At 43.1% G+C, this 19,270-nt stretch overlaps 1 protein-coding gene across 1 annotated transcript; it reads right to left on the bottom strand.

Annotated features, from left to right (window-relative positions):
• Positions 1 to 1,666: 1,666 nt before the first annotated feature.
• LOC111971256 (polyserase-2-like) lies at positions 1,667 to 19,002 on the bottom strand (the record flags this gene model as incomplete). The annotated part of the gene is made up of 5 exons (XM_024147365.2): positions 1,667 to 1,982; positions 17,318 to 17,495; positions 17,631 to 17,904; positions 18,143 to 18,309; positions 18,726 to 19,002. Coding segments are annotated over 5 exons (1,212 nt in total), but the record flags the coding sequence as incomplete, so codon positions are not given.
• Between the last annotated feature and the right edge of the window lie 268 nt (positions 19,003 to 19,270).

Here is a 19,270-nt window from a genome sequence, read left to right as displayed (position 1 = left end):
ATTTCTGAAAAATACACAGCGTACAGCAAATGAAAGCCCAACAACTTGTGAATCCAGTCAATATGTCAGATTTTTTAAGTGTTTTTTACAGCGAAAACACAATATAGCATTATATTAGCTTACCACAATAGCCAGAAACAACCGCATTTACCAGCAGCAAATGTTAGCGATCGTGACGATCCAGCAAAAGATATATCATTTTTGACGAACCTTGATATACTTCATCAGATGACAGTCCTGTAACATCATATTACACAATGCATATAGGTTTTGTTCGAAAATGTGCATATTTAGCAGCACAAATCGTGGTTATACAATGTGATCACTAGCAACATTTCATGCATTCTGTCCGACGCCATCTTGGAAAGGCACCTAATCTAATCAATAAATAATCGTAAACTTGACTAAAAAATACAGGTTGGACAGCAAATGAAAGATGCATTAGTTATTAATGCAACCGCTGTGTTAGATTTTTTTAAATTAACGTTACTAGACATACAGTGTGCGTTACAGCCAGACCAGTGCCGCAATAATGGCAGACAAATCCGTTCACATTTTTCCACATAAATACGGAATAACATCATAAATAGCTCTTACTTTTGGACGAGCTTCCATCAGAATCTTGGGCAAGTTGTCCTTTGTCCAAAAGAATCGTTGCTTGGTTGTAAAACGTCCTCTTCAACTTCGGAATTAGCAGCTAACAATAGCTATGTGGCCACAACATGCCCAAATGTTCAAAACGCAATACTAAGGAAATTCCGAAAATAGCAACATACTCGCATAAACTGATATAACTRGGTTTAAAATAACTTCGTTATGATGTTTCTAACACCTTTATCGAATTAAATTACAGACGGATATATCTAAGGCCGATAACTGAGCGTTTCAAAATGCCATCCTGAGGTCTTGCTTTGCGTCATGACGAACGTCAAAAAGAGAGCTCCCTCCGTTCCTTGCGGCTTTATAAGGTCTGAGATCTACGTAGAAACTCCATTCCAATTCTCATTGGTTACTGACATCCAGGGGAAGGCGSGTGCAGTTCATGTCGACCCATAGGATACATACAGAGCTTTAAACTGATCTGAGAACAGAGCCTCGTTTTCAGACCTTCGCAGTTCCTGTCATGAATTTCGCTGCAGAAAGAGTTCTGGTTCACCCACAGACATAATTCAAACGGTTTTAGAAACTAGAGATTGTTTTCTATCCAATAGTAATAATAATATGCATATTGTACGAGCAAGAATTGAGTACGAGGCAGTTTAATTTGGGAACGATAAATGTCGAAGTTGAAACAGCACCCCCTGTAGTGTCAAGAGGTTTTAAGAAGCCTCTTGGACCTAGACTTGGCACTCCGGTACCACTTACTGTGTGGTAGCAGAGAGAACAGTCTATGACTAGGGTGGCTGGAGTCTTTGACAAATTTTAGGGCCTTCCTCTGACACCGCCTGGTATAAAGGTCCTGGATGGCAGGAAGCTTGGCCCCGGTGATGTACTGGGCCGTACGCACTACCCTCTGTAGTGCCTTGCAGTCGGAGGCCGAGCAGTTGCCATACCAGGCAGTGATGCAACCAGTCAGGATGCTCTCGATGGTGCAGCTGTAGAACCTTTTGAGGATCTGAGGACCCATGCCAAATCTTTTCAGTCTCTTGAGGGGGAATAGGTTTTGTCATGCCCTCTTCACAACTGTCTTGGTGTGCTTGGTCCATGTTAGTTTGTCGGTGATGTGGACACCAAGGAACTTGAAGCTCTCAACCTGCCCCACTACAGCCCCATCGATGAGAATGGGGGCGTGTTCAGTCCTCCTTTTCCTGTAGTCCACAATCATCTCATTTTTCTTGATCACATGGAGGGAGAGGTTGTTGACCTGGCACCACACGGCTAGGTCTCGGACCTCGTCCCTATAGGCTGTCTCATTGTTGTCGGTGATCGGGCCTATGACTGTTATGTCATAGGCAAACTTAATGATGGTGTTGGAGTCGTGCCTGGCCGTACAGTCATGAGTGAACAGGGAGTACAGGAGGGGACTAAGCACGCACCACTGAGGGGCCCTCATGTTGAGGATCAGCGTGGAGGATGTGTTGTTACCTACCCTTACCACCTGGGGGCGACCCATCAGGAAGTCCAGGTTCCAGTTGCAGAGGGAGGTGTTTAGTCCCAGGGTCCTTAGCTTATTGATGAGCTTTGAGAGCAATATGGTGTTGAACGCTGAGCTGTAGTCAATGAATAGCATTCTCATATAGGTGTTCCTTTTGTCCAGGTGGGAAAGGGCAGTGTGGAGTGCAACAGAGATGGGTCAAGGGTTTCTGGTATAATGGTGTTGATGTGAGCCATGACCAGCCTTTCAAAGCACTTTATGGCTACAGACGTGAGTGCTACGGGTCGGTAGTCATTTAGGCAGGTTACCTTCGTGTTCTTGGTCACAGGGACTTTGGTGGTCGGCTTGAAACATGTTTGTATTACAGACTCGGACAGGGAGAGGTTGAAAATGTCAGTGAAGACACTTGCCAGTTGGTCAGTGCATGCTCGCAGTACACGTCCTGGTAATATGTCTGTTGACCTGTTTAAAGGTCTTACTCACATCGGCTGCGGAGAGCGTGATCACACAGTCGTCCGGAACAGCTGGTGCTCTCATGCATGTTACATTATTATTTGCCTCGAAGCGAGCATTGAAGAGGTTTAGCTCGTCTGGTAGGCTCGTGTCAATGGGCCGCACTCGGTTGTATTTCCCTTTGTAGTCTGTAATAGTTTGCAAGCCCTGCCACATCCGACGAGCGTCAGAGCCAGTGTAGTATGATTCGATCTTAGTCCTGTACTGACGCTTTGCCTGTGTGATGGTTTGTCGGAGGGCATAGCAGGATTTCTTATAAGCTTCCAGGTTAGAGTCCCGCTCCTTGAAAGCGGCAGCTCTAGCCTTTAGCTCAGCGCGGATGTTGCCTGTAATCCATGGCTTCTGGTTGGGTATGTACATACGGTCACTGTGGGGACGACGTCATCGATGCACTTATTGATGAAGCCAATGGCTGATGTGATGTACTCCTCAATTCCAACGATATTTTGGAGATTATTGCGATTATTTAGTTTTCAAAAAAACGAAAGTCAGCGATTGTAATCTGAATCAAGAATAAAATTATATTTTTAAAGGCCAAGACATTTATTTCTGTTTTTAGAGGGAGAGAAACGCTGGGCCAATTGTGTGCCGCCCTATTGGACTCCCAATCACGGTCGGATGTGAAATATAATAATAATAATACTTTTTAGAGGGAGAGAAATCAAAAGCCTACCATCACATGGGTCTCCCGGTCAGCACAGGTATTGAACCAGCATCGGTAGCAACACAGTTCGCACTTCGATGCAGTGTCTTAAACCGCTGCGCCACTCGTGCAATGTACAATGTGATCGGAGCAAAATAATCCTAACATTTCCACACCCTAATTGTAGTCTAAATTTCTCTTAGATTAAAAACCTTAGTGTAACAACAGTTTTAACAAGTAATACCGACAAGTAGTAACAAATAAGTGTCAGTTAGAGACAGAGTAGCGCCTTGGGACCCAAAAGCATAACCAGTGCTCTAACTCCCCCTTGCGCTGGTCTGGAGCAATGAAGTAGTGATGCAGGCTACCGTACTAAACCACAAATTACCTCTAAATCCCGCAGCATAATAGCACATTTTTTTAGTTGAGCAACCACTGTATGTGAAACAATGCTATTATATAATAATTATATTATATAATATAATAATGACCGGAAACATGACCGAATACAAACAGTGTAGCTATTCCCTCCGCAAGGCAATCAAACAAGCTAAGTGCCAGTATAGAGACAAAGTAGAGTCGCAATTCAACAGCTCAGACACAAGAGGTATGTGGCAGGGTCTACAGTCAATCACGGATTACAAAAAGAAAACCAGCCCCGTCGCGGACCAGGATGTCTTGCTCCCAGACAGACTAAATAACTTTTTTACTCGCTTTGAGGACAATACAGTGCCACTGACACGGCCCGCTACCAAACCTGCGGGCTCTACTTCACTGCAGCCGAGGTGAGTAAAACATTTAAACGTGTTAACCCTCGCAGCTGCAGGCCCAGACCGGCATTCCCAGCCGCGTCCTCAGAGCATGCGCAGACCAGCTGGCTGGTGTGTTACGACATATTCAATCAATCCTTATCCCTGTCTGCTGTTCCACATGCTTCAAGAGGCCACCATTGTTCCTGTTCCCAAGAAAAGCTAAGGTAACTTAGCTAAACGACTACCGCCCCCGTAGCACTCACATCCGTCATCATGAAGTGCTTTGAGAGACTAGTCAAGGACCATATCACCTCCACCCTACCTGACACCCTAGACCCACTCCAATTTGCTTACCGACCCAATAGGTCCACAGACGACGCAATCGCAACCACACTGCACACTGCCCTAACCCATCTGGACAAGAGAAATACCTATGTGAGAATGCTGTTCATCGACTACAACTCAGCATTTAACACCATAGTACTCCTCAACTCGTCATCAAGCTCGAGACTGGGTCTCGACCCCGCCCTGTGCAACTGAGTACTGGACTTCCTGACGGGCTGCCCCCAGATGGTGAGGGTAGGTAACAACATCTCCACCCCGCTGATCCTCAACACTGGGGCCCACAAGGTGCGTTCTGAGCCCTCTCCTGTACTCCCTGTTCACCCACGACTGCGTGGCCATGCACGCCTCCAACTCAATCATCAAGTTTGCGAACGACACTACAGTGGTAGGCTAGATTACCAACAACGACGAGACGGCCTACAGGGAGGAGGTGAGGCCCTCGGAGTGTGGTGTCAGGAAAATAACCTCACACTCAACGTCAACAAAACAAAGGAGATGATTGTGGACTTCAGGAACCAGCAGAGGAGCACCCCCCTATCCACATCGATGGGACAGTAGTGGAGAGGGTAGTATGTTTTAAGTTCCTCGGCGTACACATCACGGACAAACTGAATTGGTCCACCCACACAGTCAGCGTTGTGAAGAAGGCGCAGCAGCGCCTCTTCAACCTCAGGAGGCTGAGAAATTCGCTTGTCACCAAAAGCACTCAGAAACTTCTACAGATGCACAATCGAGAGCATCCTGTGGGCTGTATCACCGCCTGGTACGGCAACTGCTCCGCCCACAACCGTAAGGCTCTCCAGAGGTAGTGAGGTCTGCACAACATATCACCGGGGCAAACTACCTGCCCCCAACTACCACCGATGGTCACAGGAAGGCCATAAGATCAATCAAGGACAACAACCACCCGAGCCACTGCCTGTTCACCCCGCTATCATCCAGAAGGCGAGGTCAGTACAGGTGCATCAAAGCAGGGACCGAGAGACTGAAAAACAACTTCTATCTCAAGGCCATCAGACTGTTAAACAGCCACCACTAACATTTAGTGGCCGCTGCCAACATACTGACTCAACTCCAGCCACTTTAATAATGGAATTGATGGAAATTTATGTAAAAATGTATCACTAGCCACTTTAAACAATGCCACTTAATATAATGTTTACATACCCTGCATTACTCATCTCATATGTATATGTATATACTGTACTCTACATCATCTACTGCATCTTGCCATCTTTATGTAATACATGTATCACTAGCCACTTTAAACTTTGCCACTTTATGTTTATATACCCTACATTACTCATCTCATATGTATATCTGTACTCTTACCATCTACTGCATCTTGCTATGCCGTTCTTTGTACCATCACTCATTCATATATCTTTATGTACATATTCTTTATCCCTTTACACTTGTGTGTATAAGGTAGTATTGTGTAATTGTTAGGTTAGATTACTTGTTGGTTATTACTGCATTGTCGGAACTAGAAGCACAAGTATTTCGCTACACTCGCATTAACATCTGCTAACCATGTGTATGTGACAAATAAAATTTGATTTGATTTGATTTAAAGCGTTAGTATCATGTCATATCGGTTAGACGTTCAATGGTAGGCGACAGCCACATGGTGGTACGGTGGCCTATGCTTAATTCTGGCTCAAATCATTCCCCATAGTTTTATGCATTCTCCACACTAATCCTCACAAGAACTTACTCAAGAGAAGGATGCACTCGGAGCATGAGAGTGTGGAGCATGGTAGTATGCATATTGAGTAACACCCATGGTTGAACTAAAACACCTTTCTTTTAGGATAGTATGTTCTTTTTCAGATATTTGCATGGTAGTGTTTATATTTTATCAGTGTCGGCAGTTATTTCTTTATACCCTTACAAAAAATATTGCCTTTTTGAAAATGCAGTAAAAGTGCAGTAACTGCAGTCGACTGTCGACTGTGCAGTTACACTGCACTGTAACTGCAGTTACACTGCAACGTTACTGCAGTAAAAAAACTGTTATTTTGGACGCAGTATTTACAGCATACTGCAGTTATATTACACCCTAACTACAGTAATAATGCAGTTATACTGCACACTGACTGCAATCTTTTTTCGTAAGGGTATTTAGTCAACGGAAGTAGTACGTTTTGTTTGGTTTGTTACAGGTTTGTTGTAATAGAGTACCACAGTATGAGTCATAATACCCATAAACCTAGCAGTCTAGCAGGGAAATGGTTCCGGAAGAGCACAAGGTTACAATCTAGGTGCTCTGGATTGCACACCAGGACAGGGAGTCGGAAAGGAGCGGAAGTCTATGGTGGTGGGTTTGTAGCTAAGAACAGCTGATACAAGCATAGTCAAGTTTCAGTTTTTTTCCATCAAGATATCATTTTGCAGGTCTTGTCAGAGGAGAGTAGTGATGAGGTTCTGTTCGGATCGCAGTGTCTCAGTGTTGTACTGAGAGAAGTGGAGTTCAAGGTGTAGGAGAGGTTGTGTCTGCTAAAGTTCTTTGGGATGGAAGTTTGGTGGTGTGTTTCAATGCTAAACAGTATGAGAAGGCGCTCAAACTCAAGTAGGTATGTAAACATGTGGCTGATGGTAGCCTGCCGGATCAAACTGGACGGCAGTGGGTGAAGGGAGTTATTACAGGAGTTCCAGAAATTGTTAACATAAAAGAAATGAAGGACCACTTGAAAGGAGGCTCTCTTATTGAGGCAAAGTGCCTCCAGATGACACGAGAAGGAAAGAAGGTGGATAGCTTGTCAGTGCTACTAAACTTTGATGATCTGGTACTGCCAGAAAAGTTAGTATTGGGTATATGAGTTACTATGTGTGAGCATAAGTTCCGAAGCCATTGCGTTGCTATAACTGTCAAAGGTTTGGGCCTGTGTGTAAAGGCAAAGGGAGATGTGCGAAGATGTGGGGGAGAACATGGGGAATGTGGAGAAGGGGTACAGTTAAAGTGTTGTAACTGTAGGGGGGTTCTTCAGTGATGAAAAGACAGGGGGAAGTGCAGCAGGTGAGGAGTGAGAGAAAAATCTTGCATGCAGAAGCAGTGAAGGTAGTTCACGCAGAAACAATCAGGGCACCTAGAAGAACAGGTATTCCAGGGCAGATCAGTATGCAGGTTGGGCATGATATAGGGAGCTTAATGGGGTAGAACACAAAGAATGGTAGTAGACATGAGGAAGGTTGTTACGTTTGTGACAGCAGCAATCAAATGCACAGAAAAATTACAATCAAAGACTAAGAAGATACAGATCATAGTGGAGCAAGCAGTGAGGTATCTTGGGATCACAGGACTGACATGGAAAAATGTACAGGATGACCTCAATAAGATTGAGAATCAGTCCAGCCAGGAATCATATATTGGTTAATTTTCATTATGGTGTTAATCCTTCAATGGAATGCCAGAGGTTTGATGGCTAATGGGCAACAGTTCAAACCGTTTCTTGAGTAGATACCAGCCAAACCTGATTTGATATGTCTCCGCGAGAAATAGCTTAAACTTACTCGACATTTTGTATTACAAGGTGACAAGGCAGTCTGTAGAGATAGGGTGGTAGGGGAGGGGGAGGAGGGTGTGCTACCTCCATAAAGCAGGGGATCCCATATAGTTGTGTGGGAGAGGGAGTTGAACAGGAATATGTAGTGGTAGAGGTGTGTTTGGGGGGGTATGGTAATAGGGAACTTTTGCAACCCGTGTAAGAGAATAGAGTTGATGGCCCTTGGGAATGTAGAAGGTCAAGATAGGAGACAGGTAATGTTGTTGGGTGATTTTAATGCTCATTGTACTCTCTGGGAAGGGTTACAGACTGATGTAAATGGACAAGTGTTGGAGGAACTCCTGAATGAGAAAGGGCTTGTGAGTCTTAATGACGGCCAGGGAACCAGGATTGACCAGTAACTGGAAATGAATCTGCTGGATCTTACTTTGATCTCATGTTCAATGGCAGGCACATATAGTTGGTATGTTTTGGAGGAATCCCTATTCAGTAGGAAAATGGATTGAGGAGATGGATATTTAGGAAAGCGGAGTGGGGTAAGTTTCAGGAGTTGAGTGAACAGGAGCTGTCTCAGGTTGATCTCAATTCAGATATAGAAACAGTGAATGAAGAATTAAGAGGAGCAATAGTAGGGGCCGCAAGGAAGGTGATTCCTATGGATACAGGGGGGAGAAAGAGTTACGCAGTTCCCTGGTGGACAATACTAATGTCTATTTTAAGTTTCATATGTAATGCTTTGGAGGGATCGATACGTATTAACTGGGTTGACATTGTCTTAGTCCCCAGTAGATGGCGCGCTCCATCCATAATAAGACTGGCACCTGATACAGCAAAGACAGGGAAACAGATGCAGTGTCCATTTTGCCTACTCACAAATTGGTTAAGAACGTCATCGTTTGGGATATCAACAAAAACTCCACTGGGAGTACAATAAATTGTCGCCTTTTAAGTTTAGTTAACAGAAAATCATGTTCAACATTCATTAGTTCAGGGTATGAGGTTTATTTCAAAATGCATTACCAGGGTGGAGGAAATCTTCTAAGTGTTTATAGTTTTATTGGTTAGGGGTAAGTCAAGTCCCATACAATGCTCTAACCTTAACATACCTCAAATGATCCATAAAGGAACCACTCTGAACATTTCTCAGAATACTTTTTACACCACTTACGTACGTCTACGTTTGGGTGTGCAAGTTGTATATTATTATATTTTTTTCTATTCTTACTTCATCAGATCATCATAATAACCCATGATACTCAATATTATGTTACTTTATCTCTAGTAACCCATTATACATTTGTGTTACATCACAAATTCCTCCTTTAGACTAGTGTTCTATTCATACAGGGGTTTAGATATTTACACTAGTTCTATTTGACAGCATATTCGGAAATAGTTCTCTCTTCTTTGATATCTCTATACATAATAACGTTATACATCAAACTCCACTGTTGAGACATGTTATCGTCATATAATCAAAATGAGCCATGTTCCCTCAGAGATGTTTTCCTCGTTATTAATCGAGACATGTAATCTGAACATGTTATCCTCATTACTAATCGAGACATCCCCTGAGACATCCCCTAAAAAAGTGGTCAGCTACAGGACTGTTTTGCTAGCACAGACTGGAACATATTCCGGGATTCTTCCGATGGCATTGAGGAGTACACCACATCAGTCACTGGCTTCATCAATAAGTGCATCGATGACGTCGTCCCCAGAGTGACTGTACGTACATACCCCAACCAGAAGCCATGGATTACAGACAACATCCGCACTGAGCTAATGGTAAGAGCTGCCGCTTTCAAGGAGCAGGTCTTAAGCTTATACCCTTTACCCTTAAGCTTATAAGAAATCCCGCTATGCCCTCCGACGAACCATCAAACAGGCAAAGCATCAATACAGGACTAAGATCGAATCATACTACACTGGCTCAGACACTCATCGGATGTGGCAGGGCTTGCAAACTATTACAGACTACAAAGGGAAGCACAGCCACAAGCTGCACAGTGACACGAGCCTACCAGACGAGCTAAATTACTTCTATGCTCACTTCGAGGCAAGTAACACTGAAACATGCATGAGAGCATCAGCTGTTCCGGATGACCGTGTGATCACGCTCACCATAGCCGATGTGAGTAAAACCTTTAAACAGGTCAACATTCACAAGGCCGCAGGGCCAGACGGATTACCAGGACGTGTACTCAGAGCATGCGCTGACCAACTGGCAAGTGTCTTCACTGACATTTTCAATCTGTCCCTGACTGAGTCTCTAATACCAACATGTTTCAAGGAGACCACCATAGTCCCTGTGCCCAAGAACACTAAGGTGTTCAATGATGAGACAGCCTATAGGGAGGAGGTCAGAGACCTGTGGTGCCAGGACAACAACCGCTCCCTCAATGTGATCAAGACAAAGGAGATGATTGTGGACTACAGGAAAAAGGTGGACCGAGCACGCACCATTCTCATCATCAGAGCTGTAGTGGAGCAGGTTGAGAGCTTCAAGTTCCTTGGTGTCCACATCAACAACAAACTAACATGGTCCAAACACACCAAGACAGTCGTGAAGACGGCACAACAAAGCCTATTCCCCCTCAGGAGACTGAAAATATTTGGCATGGGTCCTCAGATCCTCAAAAGGTTCTACAGCTGCACCATCGAGAGCATCCTGACTGGTTGCATCACTACCTGGTATGGCAACTGCTCGGCCTCCGACCGCAAGGCACTACAGAGGGTAGTGCGTACGGCCCAGTACATCACTGGGGCCAAGCTTCCTGCCATCCAGGACCTCTATATCAGACGGTGTCAGAGGAAGGCCCTAAAAAGGGTGAAAGACTCCAGCCACCTTAGTCATAAACTGTTCTCTCTGCTACCGCACGGCAAGAGGTACCGGAGCACCAAGTCTAGGTCCAAAATACTTCTTAACAGCTTCTACCCCCAAGCCATAAGACTCCTGAACAACCATTCAAATGGCTACTCAGACTATTAGCATAGCCCCCTGTAGCGGGAGAATCAGAATGAGCTTGGTAACGTAGATAATTAAGATGTCTTATCTGTTTAATATGCTTATATGATTAAAACTGTGGAACTCTTGTTATTAGAATATATCCATTCGGACTCTGGTGTTGACAGATGCACTTCCTCCCTCATATGGGCCTCAGTCACCTGGGGCCCGGAGAGGGGAGAAGTCAGGTTTGTCTATCACATGTCCCTGTTGCTATGCAGAACGTCAGAAAGAAAAGTGGACAGGAGGACCTTTACACATGATGAAACGATAATGTTGAGCAACCTGTCGGTTTCGAGTGGAACAACATCTACTTTATTTTTTCCGATGTAAATAACACCCTTCTCCATGCACTGTAATTTACAAATTGATAAGAGCTATTCATAAGAGCCAGGTAAATGAGTTAGCCGTTTGGATAAGGGGATTGCAAATATAAATGACAATTATTTTAGATATATTTTACTTTATGATCGCCGGAGACAAATGTGAAAAGTCATACGGCAGCAAACTGAAGCATATCAACATACAGTGGGGCAAAAAAGTATTTAGTCAGCCACCAATTGTGCAAGTTCTCCCACTTAAAAAGATGAGGCCTGTAAATTTGCATCATAGGTACACTTCAACTATGACAGACAAAATGAGAAAAGAAAATCCAGAAAATGACATTGTAGGATTTTTAATGGATTTATTTGCAAATTATGGTGGAAAATAAGTATTTGGTCACCTACAAACAAGCAAGATTTCTGTATCTCACAGACCTGTAACTTCTTCTTTAAGAGGCTCCTCTGTCCTCCACTCGTTACCTGTGTTAATGGCACCTGTTTGAACTTGTTATCAGTATAAAAGACACCTGTCCACAACCTCAAACAGTCACACTCCAAACTCCACTATGAGTCCAAAGAGCTGTCAAAGGACACCAGAAACAAAATTGTAGACCTGCACCAGGCTGGGAAGACTGAATCTGCAATAGGTAAGCAGCTTGGTTTGAAGAAATCAACTGTGGAGCAATTATTAGGGAATGGAAACGTGGCTGGTCCTTTCAGCATGACAAATGATCCCAAACACACCGCCCGGGCAACGAAGGAGTGGCTTCGTAAGAAGCATTTCAAGGTCCTGGAGTGGCCTAGCCAGTCTCAGATCTCAACCCCATAGAAAATCTTTGGAGGGAGTTGAAAGTCCGTGTTGCCCAGCAACAGCCCCAAAACATCACTGCTCTAGAGGAGATCTGTATGGAGGAATGGGCCAAAATACCAGCAACAGTGTGTGAAAATCCTTATGAAGTACTTACAGAAAACGTTTGACCTCTGTCATTGCCAACAAAGGGTATATAACAAAGTATTGAGAAACTTTTGTTATGGACCAAATACTTATTTTCCACCATAATTTGCAAATAAATTCATTAAAAAATCCTACAATTATGATATTCTGGATTTTTTTTCTCATTTTGTCTGTCATAGTTGAAGTGTACCTATGATGCAAATTACAGGCCTCTCTCATCTTTTTAAGTGGGAGAACTTGCACAATTGGTGGCTGACTAAATACTTTTTTGCCCCACTGTATCATAGTGGAATGCTCTGCCACCAGAGGTTATGCAGACTTAAAGCAAGTTTAGCTTTAAAAAACGATTTAAAAACATATTGTATCACAGCGCCTCTCCTTTCTCTAAAGATATAATTTAACTGTACTGTATATAAGAATATGAATATGTACAGTGCCTTCAGAAAGTATTCACACCCATTGACTGTTTCCACATTTTGTTGTTACAAATGGGCATTAAAATGGATTTAATTGAATTGTTTTGTCAACGATCTACACAAAATACTGTAATGTCAAAGCGGCAGAAAAATTCTTACATTTGTACAAAAATAAAATAAAATAAATAATTTAAAAATAACGAATATCTTGATTATATACTGTAGGTATCAAACCCCTTAAGTTAATACATGTTAGAATCACCTTTGGCAGCGATTACAGTGGGATCAGAGCGAGAGAGAGACACAGCTGCATGTGAGCACCCACATTTTTCACAAAAATATCAATTTAGGGTTATATGAACTTGGATTTTTCGGCAAGGACATATGGAGGGTATACATATGTATACATATACCCTCCACAACATAACCTACACTCCAAATCAAAACTCCCACCCTACAACCTGATTTTGGATAAAATTACCTGGAAGGATTCCTACTACCAAAGATTCCTATTAGATTCCTATGCTCTGGCAAACAAACAGGAACCTGAAAACACCATCCAACCWGGAAGTGAGTGAGCAATGTTAAGTCTGAAGCTATTTTGAAAGCCAAGAAGAAAAATACATTACAATGATATATTTAACTTTATAAGGCTTATAAAGTTAAGGCTACCAAGCTTGCTAGGACAGAACAAATACAACTTCAATTAGAACTGAGAGGTGAAGTGAGAGGTGTCAAAGCCTTTGAGTCCAACAATGGAAGAAGAGTCTCACAGCCTACCCCAGCCAAATCCAGAGGGCTTTGAAGCCCCCTCCCCATGTGTTCAGAGACCATCCCCTGGTATTTTCTACAGGGAATCTGCCTCCAGAAAAAAGCTTCTCCCAAGTGGGTGAGACACCTACTCCCGTTGCCTGCTGCACTGCTGCTTGGATTCCACCTGGCGATCTGTTCACCGTCTCCCCTGTCTGGTACAGGTACCCCCGCCACACTCCCCCCTCTCTCCCGAGCTTTCGTTCGCCTCCAGCACACACGCACTGTTGGGGCAAGTGACTCTGAACAAGTCGTTAGATTTTTTTCTGGGTTTTCTGCACGTTAACATTGGAAGCTTATTACCTAAAATGGATCAATTGAAAGTGTGGGTTCACAGCTCCAATCCAGATGTGTTGGTCATTACTGAGACGTGGTTAAGTAAGAGTGTTTTGAACACTGATGTTAACCTTCCTGGTTATAACCCTTTTTGGCAAGACAGATCTTCCAAAGGTGGTGGTGTGACAATCATTACCAAGGAACACCATCAGTCTGTCCCCAAACAATTTGATTTGCTGGTTTTAAGCATTCAACTTTGAAATAGCTCTTTGTTGACTGTTGCTGGGTGTTATCGTCCTCCATCATCACCAGCCTTAACCTTGCCTGCCCTAAGCTCACTCCTAGCCCCTTACACTAGGTCTGAATTGTCCTGCTAGGTGACCTAAACTGGGACATACTTTAACCACCTGACCAAGTCCTAAAGCAATGGGACTCCCTAAATCTTTCTCAGATTATTACCAATTCCACAAGGTATGACTCCAAACACCCAGAAAAGGCTACTCCAGTCGATGTTATCCTCACAAATAATCCTGATAGGTATCAGTCTGGTGTTTTCTGTAATGACCTTAGTGATCACTGTTTTACAGCCTGTGCTCGTAATGCCTGCTCAATGAAACGACCTATCCTGATTTGTCATAGACACTTCATGACCTGGCCTCTGTAAATTGGTATAGAATCAGCTTGATCCCCTCTGTCGAATACGCTTGGACCTTCTTTTTATATATTCTCAGTGGTATTGTATCCCCCTACCTTTCAACAGTGAGAAAGCACCACCAGACACACAATTGGAGCTCATCAACATCAAATGTGAGAGTGCTTTGAAGGAGAAGTACAAAACAGCAACAATAGACCAGTTCTATGGCTTACTGAATTCCCAAACATTAAAAAGCACGTCCAAAAGGATGCTTGTTTTATTCGGGTCCAGATACGTGTGTGAACAAACGTTCTCAGTCATGAATTACAACAAATCCCATCACGGTTCAAATTTAACAAATGTCAGCTGTTCTGAGAATCTCTACATCAAAGATGACACCAGACTTTGATGCCCTTGCCAAGAGAGGTGACCAGAACCATTGTTCACATTAAGACTCGAATAACCGTGACTGGGGTAAGCAAGAATTATGCTTTTTCATGGTGATGGTTATGCAGTGAGAAACCATTCCAAATTAAACAGATGCTCTTACCATATGTTTCACTCAAATTTTAGAATAGTTTTTTTTACACATCTGCTCTTACATTTGGCATGTCTCCAGTCATGTAATATATATATATATATATATATACTGTATATATTTTTAAGTTGGCATATTGTGACTAAGTTTGATTGTACTTAGCAAGGGTAGAGATGCAGGATCTGTGTGTGTGTTTGACTGTGTCTGTGATGTTATAAATTATATCAATTTTGTGACAGTTTTGTGAAACATCTGTTCACAAATAAAAAGGGTAAACATGGTACAAGGATAGAATTGTTCTGCAAGCATATGTACACCTACAGTACACAAGTAGTTGCGTGTCAATGTGAAAATTAATATAGGCTTCACATGTTTGTCACGCATATAGTATGTGGCCCTTCACTTGGTTTCAAAAACTCAATGTGGCCCCTGAGCCAAAAGGTTTGCCCACCCCTGGTTTAGACCCTTTCTTCTTTAAGGTTGCTGCCCCTATCATCGCCAAGCCTATCTCTGACATCTTTAACCTGTCTCTCCTCTCTGGGGAGGTTCACATTGCTTTGAAGGCAGCCACGGTTCATCCTTTATTTAAAGGGGGAGATCAAGCAGATTTTTTTGAATAATAAAAAAAAAAATGTTTTACCTTTATTTAACCAGGTAGGCTAGTTGAGAACAAGTTCTCATATGCAACTGCGACCTGGCCAAGATAAAGCAAAGCAGTTCGACACATACAACAACACAGAGTTACACATGGAATAAACAAACATACAATCAATAATACAGTAGAAAAGTCTATTTACAGCATGCGCAAATGAGGTAGGATAAGGGAAGTAAGGCAATAAATAGGCCATGGTGGCAAAGTAATTACAATATAGCAATTAAACACTGGAATGGTAGAATGTGCAGGAGATGAATGTGCAAGTAGAGATACTGGGGTGCAAAGGAGCAAGATAAATAAATAAATACAGTATGGGGATGAGGTAGATTGGATGGGCTATTTACAGATGGGCTATGTACAGGTGCAGTGATCTGTGAGCTGCTCGTACAGATGAACGAGGTACCTTCAGGCGTTTGGAAATTGCTCCCAAGGATGAACCAGACTTGTGGAGGTCTACAATTGTTTTCTGAGGTCTTGGCTGATTTCTTTTGATTTACCCATGATGTCAAGCAAAGAGGCACTGAGTTTGAAGGTAGGCTTTGAAATACATCCACAGGTACACCTCCAATTGACACACATTATGTCAATTAGCCTCTCAGAAGCTTCTAAAGCCATGACATCATTTTCTGGACTTTTCCATGCTGTTTAAAGGCACAGTCAACTTAGTGTATGTTAACTTCTGACCCACTGGAATTGTGATACAGTGAATTATAAGTGAAATAATCTGTAAACAATTGTTTGTGGAGTGGTTGAAAAACGTGTTTTAATGACTCCAACCTAAGTGTATGTAAACTTCCGACTTCAACTGTACCTACTGCAGCCCTCATCCCCCAACCGTTCTGCCATTCACATTCTGTTAAAGGTCCCCAAAGCAGACACATCCCTGGGTCAATCCTCTTTTCAGTTTGCTGCAGCTGGCAACTGGAACGAGCTGCTACAAACACTCAAACTGGACAGTTTTATCTCCATCTCTTCATTCAAAGACTCAACCAAGGACACTCTTACTGACAGTTGTGGCTGCTTCGCGTGATGTATTGTTGTCTCTACCTTCTTTCCCTTTGTACTGTGTCTGTGCCCAATAATGTTTGTACCGGCGCCCCTGCCCAGTACGGCGCCACTGTGCAGTCATGTGAAATCCATCGATTAGGGCCCAATTGATTTATTTCAATTGACTAATTTCCTTATATGAACTGTAACTCTAAAATCGTTSAAATTGTTTCATGTTGCGTTTATATTTTTGTTCAGTATATATGTATCAAAGGTATCAAAACTTTAAAAACTGTCCAGCAAGGTAAAACCAGAATTGTACAGTAGTTTGGGAGAGATGCTGGCTGATGGCTCTCCCCTTTGGTACACTACAGTAAATGCTACAGTAAAGGGTTCTACACACACTTCGCAAATAGCGCGTCGGAGCAGACCGTTCCAAAAATTTAGCCGCACAGATGTACATAGAAATATGCAGAGAGTGACGCAAACGGAGGTCCGTCGCTCAGTTGGCCCCATGCAGTCACATCCATACACTGATTGACATACTGATTACACCATGGCCATGCTTTCTGCAGCACCGGTTGTGTAAAACAGGGATGGTGTTTTTGGACAGCTAACCCTAACAGGATTTTCACTAGCAAAAGGATTGTACGAATGTCCTACATCTGACTAATTGACCTTGATTAACCTTTTTCATGAGGGTTGAAAAGGAAAACGTCACTAAATGTTAATGTAATTGCACCTTCAAAAATCAAAATGTGTTATATGACTAGATTTCCTTAGAATCATGTAAGGACTGACATTTTAATCCAGCACTTAATTACTTGCTCTCCCCTTTGACATACAGGTAGATTTAATTTACCTGGAGAAGCAGCTAGCATCGCTCAGAACAGAGTCTACCGCCACTAACGTGCCCCCGCAGACGCGTGCCCCGTTCTTCTGTAGGGTGGCTATCCAGGGCCACAAGCCTGCTGTCGCCAACGAGCTTCCCCCACCAATACGGGAGTTCAAAGAGGCGCTGGCGCTGCCACACACCACAGCTGCAGAGGGAGACAGATAAAATTTTGAGAGACAAATAAAAAAGGGGAGTAATCCAGTAGTCAAATTTGCTACAGAGGTAGAGAGATTCACATCAAGGTTTAGCCATATGCACAAGTTAGACTATAGGTACGTACGTGCAGGTGTGGTAGTAGGGGTGGTGGTGGTGGTTCTGACTGATGGCAGACCTGTGCAGGTGACACGGAGGTCAGAGTCAGTCCCACTGGATAAGAAGGTGGTGAAGCCTGGCTGGTCACTGGTGATCTGGCTGTTGATCCAGGTCTGGTACTGGGAAACTCTGGCATACACACCTGGGAAATTTGCCAGAGCACAGCCGTGGCCAAAACTCACAACGCCAGACTGGATCCAGCGACTACCCTGTTTGCTCACAATCGGACCTCCTGAGTCCCCCTATGCATAGACAGATTTATAGTGTCACTGAGATTGAATTTTCACAGGATTATGAAATATAGTGGGACGGTTTCCCAGATGAAACCATAGTCTGAGAAGAAGAAGCATTTTCAATGGGGAATCTCTATTGAAAATGCTTTTTAGTCTAGGATTAGTTATAACCTGTGTTGGGAGAATCGGCCCAATGTGTAATTGACCGACACAGTAATAAACAAAAAGGATACCCAAGAGATTTTACCTGACAGGAATCCTTTCCTCCTGCTGATGGACCAGCACAGATCATGTTTTCAGTGATGGAGCCAACTCCATAGTTACAGTTACACTGCCTGTTTCCCACTACTGGCACATCCACCTCCTGTAGGATCTGTGGTAGATATGGGATGATAAACCGAAAATTGATCAACACTGACCATACCAATCACTTATCACAGGCATTGCTGGTATTCTTCATTACGATAAGTAGCCTGTACTAGACAAATGTAAAGTTTGAAGTTAAATAAGTTTGTTAATATGGGTGATGGTTAATGGTCCCATTAATTGATGGCTACAAAAATCAAACTAGTAGTAGTAGTTTAAAGTGTAATAAAAAAAACTGATTGCATACGAATGTTATAAACTTATCGTTCTATTTATCGTTATCGCATCAATTCAGGTAACTTATTGCAGTATACATTTTTGTCTATAAATCGCCCAGCTCAGGACACTCAGGAGACATTCAACCCATAAGAAAAAGGTCTTCCTCAACATACACAAGACAAGATCTCTCAGAATTCTGATCCATCATCTGTTGTACTTAAAGCAAGCTATATCTGTGTACTCACTTCCTCCACTGCTGATGGTGCCCCAGCCTGTGACCCAGCTAGTAGTGCCAGCATAGAAGGAGCAACCTGGTGCAGCTAGGCAGACTGGCCAGATGTAGTTGGTAAAAGTCACGGGGGTGGAGAGCTTCAGCAGACAGATGTCGTTGTTACTGGTACTACTGATGTAGTTGGGGTGGCAGACGATCTGAGTAACCGTACGGCTCACCTCGTTGAGGTTGGAGCCATGCTGGCTCTGACAACCCACATACACCACCACATTTGATGTACTGGTGCTTAGAGAGAGTTTCAAGTTAGAATTATATTAAATGTTTTGACTGTCTTTATTGGCTATGCCTGTATTCTATAAATAGTCCATTTGGCCCACCACCACCACCATTCCATAACCTTACCAACTCCTTGACTCCATTCATCAGTCAATAGAAGAAAAGCAGTGGAATAATGGGAATCTCATCTCTTACCTTTTGAAAGGAGGGCAACTAGTAGTCACCAAACAGAGTGCTTTGTAGACTTCCATCATTTTAATGCCCACCACAACAGCCTGTCCT

Source organism: Salvelinus sp. IW2-2015, linkage group LG13 (assembly GCF_002910315.2).
Source record: "Salvelinus sp. IW2-2015 linkage group LG13, ASM291031v2, whole genome shotgun sequence".
Classification (NCBI taxonomy): domain Eukaryota; kingdom Metazoa; phylum Chordata; class Actinopteri; order Salmoniformes; family Salmonidae; genus Salvelinus; species Salvelinus sp. IW2-2015.
The sequence above is the reverse complement of the archived record's forward strand: the minus strand, read 5'-3'. Positions and strand labels throughout refer to the sequence as shown.